The 20,809-nt window shown below is 38.6% G+C and overlaps 1 protein-coding gene across 1 annotated transcript; it reads right to left on the bottom strand.

Moving 5' to 3' along the window:
- Positions 1 to 1,618: 1,618 nt before the first annotated feature.
- On the bottom strand, positions 1,619 to 20,809 carry capn7 (calpain 7). The gene is made up of 21 exons (XM_062422551.1): positions 20,483 to 20,809; positions 19,450 to 19,558; positions 17,702 to 17,859; positions 17,537 to 17,604; positions 17,059 to 17,295; positions 16,141 to 16,227; positions 15,407 to 15,533; positions 14,238 to 14,323; positions 13,713 to 13,806; positions 13,258 to 13,404; positions 12,792 to 12,898; positions 12,556 to 12,676; positions 11,854 to 11,998; positions 11,555 to 11,654; positions 10,751 to 10,886; positions 9,585 to 9,660; positions 9,131 to 9,276; positions 7,402 to 7,464; positions 7,026 to 7,156; positions 5,450 to 5,542; positions 1,619 to 3,800 (listed from the first exon to the last, which is right to left on the bottom strand). Exons 1-21 carry the CDS (start codon positions 20,582 to 20,584, stop codon positions 3,656 to 3,658), a joined length of 2,478 nt encoding a protein of 825 aa, XP_062278535.1. The 5' UTR covers positions 20,585 to 20,809; the 3' UTR covers positions 1,619 to 3,655.

Here is a 20,809-nt window from a genome sequence, read left to right as displayed (position 1 = left end):
TAATATTATTTGATGTCAGTCATCTGACGAAATCACATGTATCATAATATAAAACATCCCTTTGTGACTTCAAAAGTATAATAAATAAAAGCACCGTTTCCCCTCCCAAATAAAAACAATGAATAAAAGAGGACAGACGAGAGCGGATTTGAATTTCTGTATTCAAAGTTTGAACACGTCACTCTACCCAACATTAAGTGCAAGTTCAGCAAACATTACATCATCAGTCATTCAGCAGGTCGCTGTGAGATTGTCCTGCTGCATCTTTCAAAGTGTCGGCTTGTCGCCACTTAATGACGTTACAGTATGGTGAAATGGGGACAATAATCATTCATCCTAACCCAACATGTTGGACACTTGACAGAAATACTTGGCAATGAATCTTTAAAGCTATATTTCACTCTGGCAGAACATTTCAAGCTTTCACCCCGCAGACATAATTGGTTCAGTTACAGTCAACAACTTGTCAGCATTGGTGTTACTCTCAATTATTTCAACAGCAATTATGGGTGAAAAAGGTCACAATGCTCCCACAGAAAGAACAGCGTCACTGTGAATCAGATCAGTTCATCACTGCTGCAGCTGAATTACAATATTTGTACGTGGAATAATGTAGACTTCATGTGTTTACTGAGATAAATAGTTGACTCTGCTCTACGTGTTAGCTGAGGCCATGTAATAATGAATCATTTAATAAGGTTTATGTGCAAGAAAATGACAGATCTGTTTGAAGCCACGGCCCTCCTCATGCACAGCAGCCCGTTAAGAAGATGGAAAACTAACAATGACATGAGTGGATTCATCCAATATTCAACTGATGGAAATAAATAACTTTGATAGTCTGTCTTATATCAAAATGAAATTAACATTCATTTCTGGGTGGGCATTTTTATATGAGGTTATAAACTAAAACAGGAATAAATTATTTTGAATTTAATGATAATTTCTTGCAGACCGTTGCCGTGGCAACAGGGGGCCGTGCACTGAGCGAGGACGAGCTTACAACATGTAGCCTCAATACTAACGAGACCCTGTGTAATTTGACTTTAATATTTATGTTAAATGCAAACATTTATAACCTGAAAACAAAGAGTGCTTTGAAAATGAGGCTAAACTTGTTTTTAACTCGAGGTCAATGACCTTCACTGACAAGCTCCATGACAACGGAGTAAACTCATGAAGCTGAGCTGCTGTTAAAGGTACTGGAAAAAGCTAGAAATTGGATCTTGAGTTAAGAATATCTGTCGAAAATAAGGTTTCACACTCACACTAAATGAATTAACTTTTCAAATTGGCCTTTAGACAGACGGTCAGATCGTTGTTAGGCAACAGAGAGAATAAAGGGCTGAAAAGTCACAATGCGATTCAAAGGAAGTGTCAAACCCAACTGGAAGTCTGTGACATTTGGTGCCTGACTCACATTTTTCTTCTGTGTGAAATCTGCTGACTGCTTCCACGTGATGTGATGTGAAGTAATCTCTTTGTGTATTTTCATTTTCAGTGTTGCTGGATGTGAATCTAACACAGCCAGTCCACCTCAGCACCAAACACATTCGGCTGCTGAGGATTACGTGGCACTACTGCAATGCTGCAAACTGTCGTAGAGATAAGCAAAAAAACAAGGTGCATACATAAACAGTCAGGTGAGCAGCTGTCTGAAAGCTTTGAAAACATGGTTGAATTTGAAGAAACAAGTGACAGATTCATTACCACATTCTGTAAAAGTAATGAGAATGCTCCAGAAACGGTGCGATACATGAACTAAAAGTACAGAGAGGAGAGGATGTGTACTTGGCAATACATTTCAGTTTTTTTTTTTACCTGTAAAAGGTCAATACAGTCGTGCATTTAAACATGCACACACTCACTCTACACACTCTCTCACACACACTTTGTGACACCAGCCTCCAGCAGTGCTGAGTGTTGACGTTGAGGCCTGTCAGTTGAGTCAGGCTGATATTTCTGATATTTCTTACTCTGCCGTCACATCCACAGACAACATGAAGAGACATCATTCTACCGCTGCCGTACTGGGCTCCCTGTGGTGCTGCTCCTGAGAATTTAAAATAACCATCACGGTCATTTAAGAAAACTGACTTTCATTTTTTTTTTTTCTCCAGTCGCAGAGGTTGACACACTCTGAAACTACTTTTACTTTTCTGCAACTTCTTCTTGTCCAGGTAGTTTTGCAGCAGTGAGCATCTCAAGCATCTCAAGCAGATTTACGATGAGTTATAATGATTTTAATTTATTTATAGCTCAGAACAGCGTCGTCTCTACTTCAGGTGGTGTTTCTGTTTCCAGTAGAGAAGCGATAATGTGATACATAGAAGCAGCTGAAGCATCCTTTTCTTTTGCTTTATTATTTATGTCAGGGCACGGATGAATTTACTAGACAGTTGTCATTTCAAGCTGTCTGTACACTAGATGATTGATGGGTCTCTCTGGTACTGAGACATCATCATCAATCCTTATATCTGACTGGATGGACCTTGTCACTCGCTGTAACTCGTCTTATGTTTTGAACATGAAAAGGCCGGTTGTTCTAGATGTCAAATGTCATCCTAAATCTCAGCTGAGATCCAAAACTTGGCCAAAACATTTCACCCACATGTCAATCTAATTCTATAAGCTTTAATCTGCTCCTATAAAGACTACACTCTTCTGGTTTCAGGCTTTTTTTCCGCCAGATGTTTGAATCTGGCTGCAGGGGTTTGAGGTCCAGTATGATGTTGAGTGATGAGGTTTGGCTCACAGTCAATGCTCCAGTTCATCCCAAAAAAGGTGCTGGATGGGGGGTTGAAGTCAAGTTCTTCCACACCAAACTGGGAAAACCATTTCTTTATGAAGCTGGCTTTGTGCACGGGTAAAAAATTAAACACTAAGTTACTCTGCTGTCTCCCTTTCCCTTTACTGTAACCAAAGGGCCTAACACAGGTAAAACAGCCCTTAACTGAATGTAAACTAAAATATGTGGACTGGGATGTCCACAGGTCCAAGTACTAAAAATGCACTTCTAGACTGTTTGAGGTGCTCACTGCGACAAAGAGAACCTGAAAATAAACATTAACACTCATTTTTTGCAGCTTGATGCCGGCAGCTGGTGTTTATTTCGACCCTGTTACTCCTCCTCCACGACCAGTAGAGTCCAGGATGTGGTTTGTAGGATTACGGTGAAGATCCAACAGACCGAAACTGCTATATTTATTTTAAATAATCCATCTGGTGGTTTGTGAGCTGAGTTCAATAGAGATAAATAGACATATTGTGCAGAAGCTTTCAGTTTCTGCTCGTATCACCTCCGTCTGTTGAAACTTTGGTGAATATATTTTTGTTTTCTGTCTCCAAACATCTTGATTTTTTGTGAGTGTTTTATTCCACTTAGGCTTCTTCTTGTTAATAATTTATCCCTTTACTAAAACTCTGTAACATCCTCGAGTCACTGTTGAAGCCGACGACATGTCCGTTTACCTCTGTGAAGGTTGTTAGAGAGATGAGACGGGGAAAAGGATCGTACCAGTCACATTCTGGGCTCTTTGGGTTTTACTGAGGCCTTTTTTGCTCCTCATCACATCCAAAGTACAGTTTCAGAAACACCCAATTAATCTCATATTTTCTCCTAATCCATGCTCCGTCCCTCTTTCCAGCTCCGTCTTCACTGCAGCTGAGAGATCTTGATGGGTATGGTGCCGGAGACGTCCAAGAAGAAGGGTCCTTCCTGTTTGGGTAGGAAGGTGGATGGGATGATGTTGTAGATGCCTGCAGGGATGTGCTCAGCCTCCATGTAGCTGAAGCCGCATCTAGAAAAAAACAACAACACATCAATCAATCAAATGATCAAATTTTATTTTTATAGCACCTTTCATACAGGTTAATGAAGTTCAAAGTGCTTCACAGTTGATTGACAAGCTGATAATAAGACAGAACAAGTGATAACATAAAGAAAAGGATTAAAAACAAAGACAAAAATTGCAAAGAAAAAAGAAAAACATTGAGGCAAGAGAAAATCAGAATGATAAAAATTTTTAAAAAAAAAGTAAAATAAAAATAAATAAGAGAAAGAAAATAAAAGAAAAAAGGTTATTCAAAGTTAGAGTAAAAAAACTAAGTTAAAATAGATTTAAAAGATAAAAAAGTTAAAAGAAAGTTTAATAAAAGAAAGTTAAAAAATTAGATTTAAAAAAAAGAGAGAAAAAGAAACAGACAATATAAAAATATAAAAGAACATTATACACTAATAGAAATGTATAGAATGATGCATAATAATAATAATAATAATGATAACAATAATAATAATAATAATAATAATGATAACAATAATAATAATAATAATAATAAAATTAAGAATAGAATAAAAAAAGACTTTAAACTTCTTCTGAGCAGGAGGCAACGCAGCATCACAGATTAAAATTCAGTCACAGACTAAAGTGGAAAAACCCTCCTGACTTAATTCACCGTCACACAGAACAGACGAGCGAGTACACAGGCACGTGTTTGGTCCTCGCTGCGCTCGTTTGTGCTGACGTTCCCGCGGAAACGGTCACAATAACAGTTCTTGTCTCCTCGGCTCGGTCGGTAACCGTTGCCGATGCTGCTGATGTACTGTACACAATGTTGTAAACACACACAAATACTGGACTTGTTGACGAAGTTCATGAGTTAATTTTTATTTACTCTCCACTTAGAGTTTGACCTCATTTCTCTTTAATTTTTTAGGAGGACAATGTGATGCTTTGACACTCATGTTATGGATGAACATGTGACTAATCAGATTTTTGGGAGTAGTAGTAAATAGTGATCCTGACCCGACCACTGAAATCCCGTGTGGTTGCGCGGGATTTCGACGATGTTTACAGCTTTAGCAGCAGAGTAAAAGCCATCAGGTAAGTGTTTATTTTAATAAATTCCTGGTGTACTTACAAACTTTCCAATGCATCGATTTATGAGTAAAGACCCTATTTTTACTACTGTAGAAGTTTGATAACAATCCAGGCATTATTAGTGGAGTAAATTAAGAGATACACTGGTGGTTCCGTTAGCGCCTGGACTAAGCCATTCGGCTGATGGCTCTAACTCCACTATTTTGCGACCAAATGAAAAAAAAGGGCTGAGGCGGTGATTAGATAGACCTCATGGTGCATATGACGCTAGGTCGAAATTACGCCGAACCATCACTATAAGAACAAGAGCAACACTGACCAGTAAATATGTGGACAGTCATAATATTCTCACATAAATTACAGAGTTATGTACAATTTTGAATGTTTTTGTCTGTGTTTCACCACAAGTATTCAAATCTGTTATTACTTATCGACTGTGATTTTCCTTATTTCTTCTTTCTTCACTTCTCCGTACGCACAGTGAGGTTGTAAATTAATTTCACTGTTCTGTATTTATTGATAAATGACTCGGTGAGATGTTTTTTTTCTTTACTGATTTACTGCCGTACCTGTAATCTCCGCTGCTCTTCTTGGTGAAGGCAGCCGGGCCCGGATCCCCGACATGCGACACCGTCACCATCTCAAAGCCGACACTGTACTGCCTGCAGACACACAGAGAGGAAAACAAGAAGCAGGGAATAATTACTAATGTTGTTCCTGCAGTAGAAAACACATTTAGTCTCCTAAATGTTATGTTTAGGCAACATAACATTTACGTCTTTTTAGCCTGGACTATGTTTCATGACTGTCATCCAATCTTCTTTTGTTTTCCATGACTATTAATTTGTTTTTCAGCATTTCAGAATAAAATTTGCCTGTTGGAGTTGTGCTGCTTGCAGAAAATATCTGTCTACAGCTTCTCATTGGACATCTCACTCTGGCAGTTTCTGCTTGTACTTTTTCTTCTCTGATTCGCTAAATAGCTCCAAATATCTCCATATGTTGCTAAAGTAAACTCTATATTCAGGAGTAAATAAATAATAAATCTGCTGACGGTGGATTTATGGCATCAGTTTATCACAGTACATTTGTATCGGTGCATCCTAACAAGTGGAAAGAAGCCGCAGTGCTGAAATATTTAAGATATGTTTGAGGTAGTTTAGGAACAGTTTCACTCTCAGTACATATTTCATCTTCATCTTTAATAACTGAAGTGATCAGAAATGTTTTTTTAGACATCAGATACAGCATCTATATCTGTATTGGCCTAAAAAAGCATCATTAGATCAATATTCAGGATGATGAGGAGCTCAAACCTGTAAAGACAGTGATATACAATATTTCTGACCATCATTCAGTCAGTCATCAGTCACAGGACAAATACAGTAAATACAAACAGAGACATATCTTATGATCCTGTCTGGCCGATGAGTAAACCCTCATAAACTAGAAACCCCATTTGCTGTGGTGCAGTTTGGATACAAAAAGTACATATTTATTGTTAAGAACACATTCCTGACCTCTTTACTGTCTGTGCAAGCTGGTGATATAACAATGTCACTGTACAGTTACACTTATTCCTAATTGACTGAAGAAAATACAGTTAAATAGCGAGGGCTGATACAAAACTACAGTTAAGGTTTTAGATCAGTGAAACATTTCATGATAAAAATACTTGTGCACGACCATATTATCCACAGAAAGAATAAAAGTCATAACCAGACTGTGAGACTGTACTAGGAATACTTCGTGGAGATAAATTAAATCTGGGAATGATGAATGCCTGTGAAAAATGTGCCAATGCATCTGATGGTTGTTGAGATGAATGAGATTAAGATTCATCCTCTGCCGACTTTGAATATCCGCACAAAATTACATCCATCTGATAGATTTTAATATTTTTCAGTGTTGACTAGATGGCCAACAACCTGCACTGTGCCAGACATGTTAAATCCCCAGTAGCAGAGTTTAAGTTTGTTTTAAATTGTTTTTAGACAGCATGATGTGGGTCTTATTCAGGTTTTATAGACTTTCACCTGAGTTTGGTTGTATAAAACTGTAAGAGACTGTAGAGTTTAATGTAAATTGTCTAGTTATTGTTAGATATGAACAGAAAGGCAGATCTGTCCCAGGTTTTATCCTGACCTGGATCCTCGCAGCTCGATGAGCAGGGGTCCTGAGCGCTCCAGGTTCAACTGATAGATCGGGTTGTGTTTGAACGAGTCCTTATAGTTCCCACAACCGCCGGCACTGATCCCCTTCCACTGACCATTGATCTTAAGACAGAAGACAGAAACACTCACTTTAGCAGATCAAACAGAAGGCCAGCACTAAAAAAATAGACATCAGGAATCCTAAAACCTATAGACAAAACATTTACAAGATATATTTTAACAGGAAACGATACCTAAAGAAACATCTGGATATTCCAATTGTGCACAAAATAGCAACTACATTGGTCTGAACAATAACACACATGATGAATGATGTCTATTAACTCATTGCTGTGTAGATAACTTACCCTTTTGGTGTGAGTGAAGGGATTTGGGATCTTGGAGAAGTTGAATTTGCATCCGGAGTACACCTGCAGGAAGAAACAAACCCTGTTATTTAACAATCAACATGACTGTGTCTCATAAACGCAATCAAGTTGGCAGATTTGGTTTAAAAAACGAAGAAAGGAGAGATATTAGGCGGCAACAGGACAGTAAAGAAATATAAATATGAACAGCCGATGTTCTGCTGTGAAAGCTGATGAATAGAAGAAGAAATATAGAAATCTAAGACAACTAAAAGATCACTTAAAAATGCTCTTTCATTAAAAGCCGTTTAATTGGACAAAGTGTAAAATAGTTTCCGCGGTGGACATCTCACTTTGGGAACAAGGCTGTTAATTAATGTATGAACATCTGCACACACACAAAACAGATTTTTTTTTTTTATACCAGCGCTGTTCTGATAAAAGCAACATCATAAAAGAAATCACGTTTCCTGCTTCTCGCTTTGATCTCTGATGAAAACTCGGTGAACAAGAGAGAGTTATTCTCCAGACGATTTTCAAAGAGAAACACTGATCTGAGCTGAGAGGAGATCGCTCCCACGGACGGAGAGAGAGAGAGAGAGAGGGGGGGGGGGAGATAGAGAGAGTGTGTGAGAGAGAGAGAGTGAGAGAGAAAGAAAGAGAGAGAGAAAGTGAGAGAGAGAGAGAGAGAGAGAGAGAGAGAGCTTGCAGTAGTTATGACACACACACACACACACACACACACACACACACACACACACACACACACACCTCACAGCAGACACGTGTACAGCTACATGTTTTTCTTTAATGACTGATTCAGTATAAACATTTTTCCATGGTCCTCTGCTGCAGTCCACAAGAGAAGGCCATAAATAATAAATGACAAAAAAATATATATGTAGGTCATACACACACACACACACACACACACACACACACACACACACACACACACACACACACACACACACACACACACACACACACACACACATACACACACTAAAGTCCCTGTCTCAAGGAGCTGACGTTTTCTAGAAGTGCAGACGTGTGTGCAACGGAAACAATACGTGAGGTGAATTTTAATTTAACGAGGAAAGGAGATGATCGAGTGCCGAGGTGATCCCCTCCAGTTTCTGCATTAACCAACAAAAGTTTCCAAAGCTGCTGCATTATCCAAGAGACACACGTTTGACGAAAACAAAAGCAGACATGCTGCACACTGCACCCAAGTTTTGAGTCTTAGCGAGTTTTTTTTTACTGCACTGAAAAAAAAGGCTGCCTGGAAGAAATGTCAAAAAAATCAGTCTAAAAACCTGCTATCTGCTTTGTAAAGTAGTCTGTTTTAGTTCTTCCTTCTACAATAAAGCTAAAAAAAGCAGTTTACTTTGTCAGGTTGTTGGTTAAAGCTTGTTCCATGTTCACAAACACATACAGACAACTCCCCTTTTAGACTAAAGATGGATTAACCAACATGATAAAGATGTGAATCCACTCACTGACACTTATGTGATGCACTGCTTAGCCCCACAAACAGCAGTCATTAGTGTTAAAGTTGCATGAAGTGGATTTAAACAGATATTGACATTTTTCGAGACAGCGAGCTCAACTTGAAGACTTAAACTCGTTAAACTTAAAGTCTTGAAACTTTAATGCTTTGTTCTGTATTTCTCTGACACAAGAAGAAGAAGAAGAAGAAGTAGAAAAAGACTTATTTGATAGTTACCCGCAGTGTGTAGTTGATGGTGTTCTGCTTCTCATACTGAGAAACAACCAGCGTGAAAGTGTGAGATCCTGCACTGGTCAGCTTCATCTTCGTCAGGTAGTGGGGGCTGTTGATGCGGATGCCGTCGATGTAAGGAGCGGGGTCCGCTGAGGAGGAGGGAGAGAGGCGAGTTATTTACATAGAGTAAAAGACTGCAGATAAAGCAGCTCGACTTTAACCAGCAGTATCTTCATTTCATGGAAGTCAACGTTTATTTGGTGGTGTTTTATCATGAGGAGAAGTATTTCTGTAACACTCTTGACTCTCTTTGTAAATGGAGTAATGTGTCAGACAAGGATTCATCTTTCCTCTCAAGGTACCTGACCTTGTTGTGACTGTTTGACAAATATAAAGATACGATAAAGTGCTGTCATCAAACCCGTGCTGCTGCTCGAGTGCCGCAGAGAAACCTCACCTGGATAGTAAACCTTCTTCCCGTCCGTCTTGTAAACAACCAGGGTGATAAACTCCCTGTTTTGTGCAAAGTCCTCCTGCAAAAACAAACAAACAAACAAACAAACAGTCATTTGATAAAAGTGAGGCCTCAGATCATCGGCATCAAACTCATCATCATTCAAGGGCCACAAACAGCCCAGATTGGTCTGATGTGGGCCAGACCAGTAAAAAGATGGAAGGAAGGAATGAAGGAAAGATGGAAAAGAAGTAAGAGAAGACAGGAAGGAAAGATGGAAGGATGGAAGGAAGGAAGGAAGGAAGGAAGGAAGGAAAATAAGAAAAGACAGGAAGGAAAGATGGAAGGAAGGAATGAAGGAAAGATGGAAAAGAAGTAAGAGAAGACAGGAAGGAAAGATGGAAGGATGGAAGGAAGGAAGGAAGGAAGGAAGGAAGGAAGGAAAATAAGAAAAGACAGGAAGGAAAGATGGAAAGAAGGAAAGAAAGAAAAAAAGAAGATGAAAGGACAGAAGAAAAGGAAAGATGGAAAGAAGGAAGGAAGGAAGGAAGGAAGGGAAAGAAGTAAGAAGACAGGAAGGAAAGATGGAAGGAAGGAAAGTAGAGAAGGAATGAAAGACAGATGGAAGGAAGGAAGGAAAGAAGGACAAATGGAAGGAAGGATAGAAGGAAGAAAAGAGAGGAAAAAAAGATGGAAGGAGGAAAGGAAGGAAGACAGGAAGGAAAGTAGGTCGGATTGGACCCCTTGGCGGGCCGGTACTGGTCCACGGGCCACATGTTTGAGACCCTGCCTTAGATCATCACATTACTGATTTGACACTAATGCTGCGTTTCATTTACCTTTAAAAAACTGTTCTAGCCAGATTAGCCTTTGATAGTAATACCAGTTGATACAAATGCATTTCTCTGTATTTTGCACATACAATCACCATAGCAACATGTCCAAAGAGAGAAGCTGGACAGTGCTGTGTGTACGACTGATTTAATGAAACACAAATGAGATAAAAGTGCTAATAAACTACTGCAACTTTCACACTGTTGATTTTCAGGTCAAGGCTGGTTAGAGTCCAAAATCTGACTTTCCAGCTGAAATTTCTGACTGGGAAATTCGGAATCCTGACTTCCGAGTGCAAACAGAAGGCAGCATTAGTATCAGCTCTGTATCTCTACCTTGTCAGTGATGTGTCTGGTGAGCAGCACCCACACAGCAGCGCCCCCTGTTGGACACTGGACCTCCAGCTTGTACTGAGGGTTGTTGGCCAGACTGTAGACATCCTTCACCGGACCCTGTTTCCCGTCCCAGCTACTGCAGATGGTGACACACACCAGAACACACACGTCAGACTAAAAAAATAGTAAATTAGATACAGTACCTGACATGCAGTTTTTGTTTTTTCATAGTTAGTATAGAGCATTTATACAAACATTTTACACAGAGGTGGACACTTTAGGAAATGTGTTGTATGTAAAAAATGTAATATTAGCAAACTCAGTTATGTGTAGAATAACTCAGGGTTCCTACTCTTTTCTTGATAACATTTTCCAGGACTTTTCCAGTATGTTGTTAGACAAGACATTTTATTCTGTCATATTTTATTATCATTATAGTTTTTATCTTTTATTCTTTATCTTGCATTATTTTATCTACTCACATTTTATTGCTCAGTGTGCAGTAGTTACCAAATACATTTTATTCTGTCGTATTTTATTATCTCTATTTCTATTTTATCTTTTGTTCTTTATCTTGCATTATTTTATCTCAGTGTGTATTAGTTACCAAGTACATTTCAGGACAACTCAAGCTTTTCTAGGACACTTTACTTTTTATCTCATTTTCCAGTGTTTTCCATGACTAGAAATGTGGTCAATCTTTTGCCAGGTTTTCCAGGACACTTGGGAACCCTGATATCTGTTATCACTTATCTATTGTACATTCAAACATCTACAAACACACACACAAACACACACACACACCTGTGAATACACGTAGAGTCTTTGAACAGGGCGGGGTTCCAACTCAGGTAAATGACGTCATAGTACTGACACAGATCCTCCCACACAATCCAGAAAACACCTGAAGAGAGATAAAAAAAAGAAGGTGCAACATGTATGAACTTGTGCACTGAAATCACTCTCATATAATCCTTCATTAGATTTAAGCCATCAGTTAGTTCTGCTGGGATTCATGTATGTTCAGATGTAGATATTTAGGAGAAAATCTCATTTGGTGGAGTTTTAAATATAGTTAAAGAAAAGGGAATAAAAGGGAATACCATTATCAAACTTCTGTGCTGTCTTGGGGTCAAAGTTGAGGTATTTGAGGAGTTCGGGCGTCCAGTTCTTCTCGTCTCGCTCGCAGTAGCGTCCTTTCCACCGTAAATGACTCCACGGGTTCTTCAGCTGCAGGAAACGCTTTCCCTATGATAGGAACACACCGGCAGATGTGGGGTTAATTATAAGAAACAGTTGAAAGGGGAACAATTCTTACTCCTAGAGACTCGTCAGTTTCATCATTTACCAAAAACGTACTAATGCAGTGACGAGGATTTTAAGAATATTTGCTTCAATTTGGATTTCCTGAAATGCATCATGTGGCTTTCATTTTCATAGCCTTTGATTTGGTGAAAACATCCAATTTTCCCAACTTTTGTAGGTTTTTACTGACAAGAGCTGCTTATTCAACAAGAAATAAAGTCACAAATGGAAGGATGTGCAATCTTTACTTCAGTTAAATGCACTAACTAAACTCTTAAATGATAAATATGTGAATGAAATGCTTCACACTTGAGCATGCATGATGTTGTAGTTATGAATCATTACATAAACCATTTCATTTAGACTAAAATAGCAACGAGAAGCCAAGTTGAAGACCTCAGCGTTGCACCAAGCTCATAATCATCATTACTAAAGCTGATGTCTCTACACGCAGAGCACTTATAATAATGACATGCTGATATTACTTTAATTACTCTAACCTTGTATTCCCTGATGTCAAGAACAGCGTAGGCGTGTGTTGGCACTAAACCCCATTTCTCCCCTTCAGCCTCTGTCATCACTCCAGTTGCCGTGGTGACGAGGACGTCGCCCCTGTGAAACCTGGATACAGAGGTGGAGGAAAAATACAGACGGAGAGATTTAAAATAGAAAAATGAGGTCACAGGACAGAAGTGAAAAAGAAAGTGATTCAAATGAGAAAATTAATGTTTTTCACCTCTGGAAGAGCATGCGGAAGGTGTCGTCTTTGCTGAATGACTGATTGTCAGAGTGCATAGCGATGCGTTCAGGGATCCAGCCGGTGAGCGCGTGTAGATCGATGTTCTGTAAAAACAGCGAATACAATAATAAATCAGACTTTTTTCACAACCTTAACTCCTGAAAAAGATTTAACTTTGGTTTATATTCAGTATGAAGTCTTCTGAGAATGACTCAGGAATACAGCAGTAAATATTTATGCACATTTGGAGCCTGGAAATGATCAGATGGGAAGCAAGACAAGAGATTTTTAAAGAATATTTAAATGACAGATTCTTTGCTCCTCATTTTTTTTGCTACACATTTCTACTTGCTGTCAAACACAGCCAGCTGTCTCACTCTGGACTCTGAGCAGCTTCACTGCAGGAGGTGAGATAATGAGTTTAAAAATAGCCGTGTCCACCGAGCTCTCCGCCTTCACCTACCGAGTTGGAGCCGGGGAAGTCGTAGCCTCCCATCACCTTCATGTAGGCCTTCTCTATGAGGGAGACCCAGAGCTCGTTCCTGTTGCTGGAGTAGGAGCACAGCAGCTCTCCGTTACGATCCACTGGAAGGTAGTCATCTATAATCACCTGCGGAGGGGACAGAGACAGTTTATGATGATAAACAGATGAATACTTTTAATTTAGTGTTGGGAGAAATCTTTTAAATTGCAATTATTTTCATTTTCAAGAAGTGTATGAGTATTTTTTCCCATGCACAGACAAGGCATGGAAAAAAAGAAGTGTATGAGTATTTTTTTCCATGCACAGACAAGAAAAGGAGAATATTTGCAATGCACAACTCTACCTTTGTGCATTTTTTATGTGCTGCTCTATTCTACTGTATCCCAGGTGACTTTTACGCACTGCAGCCGACTGTGTTGATTTGTTTTTTTTACCTTTCTCGGGACTCCGTTGATGTGAAGCTTGACCATGTATTTCCCACAGGGGTTATACTCTGGCTCCCCTCGTCTGTTCTGAGGGTAAATGATGCTGTAAAACACACACACACACACACACACACACACACACACACACACACACACACACACACACACACACACACACACACACACACACACACACACACACACACACACAGTCTCAGGATTGACTCCCATCTCATTTTTCAGTTGTCTGTGTAATGCTAAGACCATAAATTTGATGATGTATTGTGCATTTTTATTAAATTAAATTAAATATTTAATATAAGGCTCCTAAAATACCACAGTCAATATGGGGAATTTCTTTTAAAAAACATCTAATTTAATCACAGCTGGTAATCTTGCCACAGTATAAAGGTCTTATTGAGTTAAAAGCCATTTCAGATGTGTTTAACACAATTCTGTGGACATAACAACATCTCTGTAATATCTGCCTTTGACAACAAATATAGGTCAAACCCTTAAAGCGACATGCAGTACCTGGTGATAAGTTTCTTGTTGTAACGCCTCTCGTAGGCTGCGCTGATGGCGAGCGACGCCACGAAGGAACAGTCAGACACCACCGTCTGGACAACAACACATCAGATTAGAGTCAACAAACAAATCAAATGCTTTTCATACAAATATAAGGCACAAAAACAGCTTAGTGGACAATGCATAGCTTCATTTTCCACTTTGTTAATACACTCATCCCTGACATTTGTCCACCATGAAGAGCCTGATCTATGATGATGTCATGCCATCTACTGGCTGAGTTTAAACATGTGGTCATTTACACTGCAGTACATTCATTATCAGCATTTCCAGAGTTAATACATATTTTAAAGATGAAATAATCTTCTCATCCTCAAAGTTACACAGACAGACACAAAGCAAATGATTATAATTACATGATAATATTATTATAAATGTAATACCTTGTATTGTCTGTTTTTTTTTTGGCTTGTGTACTTATTATTTATTGTTCTTTATTCTAAAATGTACCATAGATGCAGATTCAGTTCCTCACACTACAACTGAATAAAGCTGAGTGAGTAACTGTCTATAACTATAGAGCTGAGATGTTTAAGGGATAAATACAATATTAAGTTAATCACCAATTATTTTGATAATTGATTAATTGTTTGGAGTCATGTAGTTAAGAGAGAAATGTCCAAATTCTGTGATTCCAGATGCTCAAATGTCAATATTATCTGGTTTCTTTATTCCTAAATGACAATAAACTGAATATCTTTATTGATTATTCAATTTTGATAACAATTGTTAGCTGCAGACATAGTATACAACATACAATAAAGAGATAGACTCATGAATCATCCAGGCTGATACTGACTTATTTCAGATATAATGGTATCAGCTTATATGTGGGATGATAAGTGACATGAAACGAGTGCCAAATTAGGATTCAGGTAAATTACAGTTTAGTTTTGTCCACCAGAGAACAATAACAAGTAGTTTTTCAAATATCTTGGTCACAACTTTCAAAAAAATGGATATAACACAATTGTTTATTTATGTAAAATATTTGGCAGATATATCAGTAGCAGATATTTTTCCCTCTTAAATATTAATTCATATATCAGCCTTAAAAAAATCCAGTATAAGTCTGGTTGTAATACAGTAGAATAAGTAGAATAAAGCTGTCTGACCTGTTTGATGCTGAAGCTCGACACAGACATGATCATAGTCGGGTTATTGCAGATCTCATCTGGCCGGACCCAGCGGGAGAAGATGGCTTTCTGTTTGGGTGACAGCGCCAGTTTCCCTGTTTTGTCCCTGGTTGGTTGAATTAAAAAGAAAGACAGAAAACAAAGAGTTTAAGTGTGCTTGTCTCATAGATTCAGATCCACTGACACATACTGTAGCTGCTCTTTGGGTTTGTCCATCACACCAAACCTCATCTAAAAATCTGACATAGATGATCAACAACTGTACTGTATTTGACAGCTGATACTAATATTTCTGGTCTGAAGCTGCAGACTTTACCAATTATTTTAATCTCAGCAGACTATTAAAAAAACAGCAGATATGGCATCATATTTCAACAACAAGGTGATTCAAAGTGTTGTACATAAAACAAAATGCATCAAGACAGAATATAAAAGCAACACATGACGAAAATAAAAAACATTTAAATATGATTAAAAAGTGTCAAATTGGAAATAACATTAAGCCGTAACAGAAAAAAAAACAAAAAACAGGTGAATATAAAGTTACAGTGCAGTGTGAGATATTAACTCCTAAAATGTGGATTTAATAGCAGAAGTAAGAAGTCTTTGTCACTTGTTGGTTACAGATGATTGTTGTAAAGCTGATCCATAACCGGTTTGTGTATTAGCTTGAATGGCATATATTAGTTTGGATGATGCGCTGCTGTACTCACGAGAAAGGGACAGGAAAGGCAAAGCGCTCCTTCAGGTCCACGCTCATGAACGGTACGTAGGCTATGCTGTTGATTGTAGACGTACTCCTGAAAATGTCAAAGATTAGAGGCACAGAAGAGATTCATAATGAGTTGATTTGAGTCAATACTGTGGTTAGTAATGTGAAAATTACACATTCAAACAAATAAAATATGAATGTATCTTGTATCTTTTTTCACTAAAATGAATCAGGAAAACAAGATGGGAATCCAGTAGTAACAAAATTATATTCCTGATAAATCAATGACTATTTATAGCTGCTAGATGTAGAATTTATCTGTGATTGTTAGTATTATTATTATTTGTATAATTCTGTGATAGAAACCTGCAAATTATACTGATTACGTACTTTAAAATGTTTGTAGAAAAACTAAACTACACCAGGTGTGTAGCATGCATACTGCCAGCAGATGACGCCAAAGTAATGAATTGTTCAATCTTTTTGCAGACATCTTCAGCACTTTCATTAGTTTTTTAGATTCAAAATGATTTAAAAATGTTTAGTGTCTATGTACTGTTTTTTTGTTTTTAGCCTCTGCTGAAAATGCTGCCAGTAAAGTGTCAGTTTTCAATGCAAGAGAGTCAAGATATTCCCCCAAAAAAACCTTTAACTCTGATCTCAGATTTCTTTTTCCTAAATTTGAGTCTGAATTGTTTGTGTTCAGACACATGTGATCACAAACCTCATCCCTAAACAATTAGATAAAAACATTTAATTGGTGGCTGATGGCTCATGTGCCTTTTCACTGAAGAACATTTCCAGGAAGATGTTTTGGCCATCATTGTTTTTTTCCCCTGCCTGGAAAGTAAAATCAAGGTGTTTTCCAGCCCCACTGAGCTCTATATGAATCCCTCTGAAGTAGCATCACTGGACTCACCTGAGCACCTCGATCTCATCAGATGTGTAGCGCTGACCGTGCGGCTCGCTGGACTGGACCGCCCGGACCGGCTGGGGCTGCGGTCGATCGTGGATAGAGAAGTCTGGTCCGAGGGGGAAAAACTGGCGGACCGGTCCGGCAGAAGTGCCACTGCTGGTAGGCTTAGTCCCAGTCCCAGTCCTGTCCGGAGTCTGGGCTGGAGTTGATTTGGACTGGGATTCTTTAAGACCCTCCGCCCTGACAAGAAAATAGATGTCTCAGAAAATACTTGATGACTTCACAACATTGGAGAAAGATCTGTATTTATAGTGAGGAATCTCTTTTAGGGATAACTTCTTGCACAAACTTCCCATTTGTAGTAAAAAAAAAACAAAAGGAGAGAAAAAGAAAGAGACACAAGAACACAAAATCTGGAGGTTTGAGAATGAGCTGCATCAATACACACTAATTCTGAGATGCTTTGTGATGGAGCGTTTACCTCTCCAAAGCCTGACGTGCAAGCTGCTTCAGCTTGGTCTGCAGCGCCTGGTCCGACGTATCGTTGGACTGTTACAAACACAGAACGAAAAACCAACAGGTTACTTCTCTCTCTGTTGTGACTGACAGAGTAAAGACAAACAGACAGAGAGAGTCAGACACCTACTGTTTTAATGCACAGCTCCACAGCCTGAGTGTACAGTTCAATGGCTTCATCGCCATTTCCCTTCTCGTCCTCCTCGAAGGCCTGAGTGACCAGGAAATGGGCACGTTCCAGGTCCACCTGCTGCCGGGACTTTAGCGGGTCGATCTTCTGTGCCTGGACTGGTGTCAAGAGGTAGAAAGGGAAGAAATGGTTAGGACACAAAACAGACTATTAATATTCCTCCATCAGTTAGTGTTGTTAGAACTACAAACAAGGAAATCTTTTCAATTCGGACAGCTTTGTTGCATCTTCTCCACAGAGGTTTTTAAATGTCCATATTTAAAACTTAATTAAGTCAACTGTGATTGGTAAGACTGGGGTCCAGTTTAAGAAAGGATGGAGTGTTTGGTGCTGTTCAGCTTTTTGATCCGTCTGACCCCAAATGCCAAAGACTGCCATCAAAACTCAGACTGAAACTCTGCCTATTGAAGTATTTCTCCTCGCTCTAATAGTACACAATACACAAAGAAGAGAGGCTGAAACAGAATTCAAGCTTACAGAACATCTTTGTTTAAAAGATACAAGTGATTTCTTTATCTTTTGAACAATATCAAAGTATCACTTACTCTCAGTTGCCACCAAGCTAAAACTGTTGCAGCCTAAGATGACAGCAATAAATCCTATCTTTATGAGGTTATAAAAAGGTGTTGGTTCAACTTAAAGGTAATTTTGAAAGCTGGTTTTTGTTTCTAATATTTTGTCCTTTTTTTAATTAATGGTAGACTCATTTAGTTTTAAATGTCAGCTTCACATGGGGATCAGAAAGTGCGTGAACTTAAGAATGAGTGACTCCTCTTTAAGCAACTGCTAAAGTCAAATTTGTACTTCATCTGACAAAAAGGAGCAGGAACAGCCAACAGCTACACAGTGTAATAAACAGCACCAGACGTCATCCACCAGCTGTCCAACAAAACAGGGAACGCCCACTGTCTCCGTGGTCACACCCTTCTTTGAGCACACACACACACACACACACACACACACACACACACACACACACACACACACACACACACACACACACACAATCATGGAAAAAAGTAGTCAAACAGAAACTGAGAAAGTATGTCCTCACTTCAGTACTAGATCAGATTAAATATGTAGGAGAGCAGTAATGAGAGTTGAATAATTTCAGGGTTTACATGGTGAAGACATTAAAACCTCATCCTGTTCATGTCGAAACTGACACCAAAAAATTTACATGACCGTTTTCACGATGTTCATGTTGATTTTTTGTTTGTCTTCTGTGTTTGAGTTTCCAACTGCAAATTCTAGTTAGTTTTTCAGTATGCAAATCTTTAATTAATGTCAACACAGTGTCAATGTATGTCTAACAAAAATAAAAGGGACAGATCACAAAAAGTCAGGTGTCCATATGAACAGTGAAAGAGGTTTTCCTCGCTGTAATCATTCCGACTTTAAAATCACCAAATTAATGAAAAACAAAAACACTCTTGATGAGATTTGGAAGATACATGTTTGTAGACATTTTGGCAAAAATATTTTACAATGCCAAAACAATATGCACTGCTGAGCAAAAGTTTAACAAAATATACCAGGTAAGTGATCAAGTGAGTGAGCTGAAAAATGTCTAAATACTGAACTCTCATATTTCCGTTGCTTAGTCAGTGTTCATCATGTCACTCTGGAAAAGAAGCATCAGCTCGAAGTAAAAAAAAAAGGAAAATGTGTGTCAACTGTGAACTTACAGGCATTGTGTAGGGCTTGGACCCGATCCAGGTATTCATTCACTTTATCCTGGATTCCGTCCAGTTTGGACCCTGCCATGCCAGCATATATCAGGGCCTGTGCTGCCTCCTGTAACAAACAAACCCCACAGAAAGCAGTGTTTATGAGAAGATACTACTATAAGTCAGCTGTCACACACTGTCCCCAAAATGTATTGTTACTGTAATCTGATTCATAGAAAAATAAAACACTTATTCCCCCAACTCTTTAAATGTGACTGTGTGGCCGATTAGCTAAAATTCACCAGGGTTCCCACACATTTTTACCAATGAATTTTCAATTTCCATATTGTAATTTAAGTAGTTTTAACAAAGGAAGGCAGGAAGATTTTGCAATTACATCCAGAGGAAGCGTTTGGCCCCAGATCACATATTAGAAGATATTGAAAAGCTAAATATAGAAATTGATGACTTGTATATTCATATTAAATGAATCTACTGATTTTTCACATGACTTACTACAAGGCAGCTGTCACACACTGCCCCCAAAGTGTATTGTTACTGTAATCTGATTAATAGAAAAAACAGCTAAACAAACATAAAATCATTATCAATTAGTGATCAAACATTTCACAGGAACTCTACTTGATCTGCCACCACTATCTTTAAGGTTAGGTGAGGTTCAGGCGTAGGGGGAAGGACCATGGTTAGGGTTAAATGTGCATTAAGGTTAGGGAAGTTCTCCATCATGGTTAAAATAAACTGATTTTTTAAAACAACCCTGGAAATATCTCTGTCTATGTCTATTTCCACAATATAGAGTTTGATGAATTTAAGGCAGAGCTGCAGAGAGACACCACCCAACTAAATAAATCACACAGCACAGCTCCATGTCCTATCATTCAGCTGTTTAGTTTAGTTTGGAAACACAGTTTGGACATAAATCCTGTTGACTGTGGAGTGTTGATCTTCTCTTTAAGCTCCCAGCAGGCAAAATAAACAATATGTAAGTGAAAGTAGTTGACAACAGTAGTTAAAATGTAGAACTACTTACCTTATAATAAAACACAGCCTCGTTATATTTGCCCTTCTGGTCGTAGGTGACAGCTGTTTTGGCAAATGTGAAAGCATCGAGCTCCAGAGCTGAGCAGTCCATGTTCAACTTGTTGACAGAGTTAGCCTCCGAAGCTAACAGTTAGCCTCCTTTATTCACCAAATTAACTAACTATCTGTGTTTCTCTGGCGACGCAGTTAGTGCCATCAACTCGGACAAAGCATAGTGAACGTAATCATAAAGAGCGTCATGTATCCAGAGGCCGATTTAATGTCAAGCTTTTACCTTTTGACAGATGACAGCTGGACCAGCGGATACTAAAACAAG

Source organism: Scomber scombrus, chromosome 7 (assembly GCF_963691925.1).
Source record: "Scomber scombrus chromosome 7, fScoSco1.1, whole genome shotgun sequence".
Lineage (NCBI taxonomy): Eukaryota > Metazoa > Chordata > Actinopteri > Scombriformes > Scombridae > Scomber > Scomber scombrus.
The sequence above is the reverse complement of the archived record's forward strand: the minus strand, read 5'-3'. Positions and strand labels throughout refer to the sequence as shown.

Coding starts and splice junctions, on each gene's coding strand:
- capn7 (XM_062422551.1), bottom strand. CDS start 20,584: ATGGACTGCTCAGCTCTGGAGCTCGATGCTTTCACATTTGCCAAAACA. Junction 15,534..16,140: donor GCCTTTCCTGTCCCTTTCTC/GTGAGTACAGCA, acceptor TCAACCAACCAG/GGACAAAACAGGGAAACTGG. Junction 5,543..7,025: donor ATCGAGCTGCGAGGATCCAG/GTCAGGATAAAA, acceptor GTGTGTCTGCAG/GCAGTACAGTGTCGGCTTTG.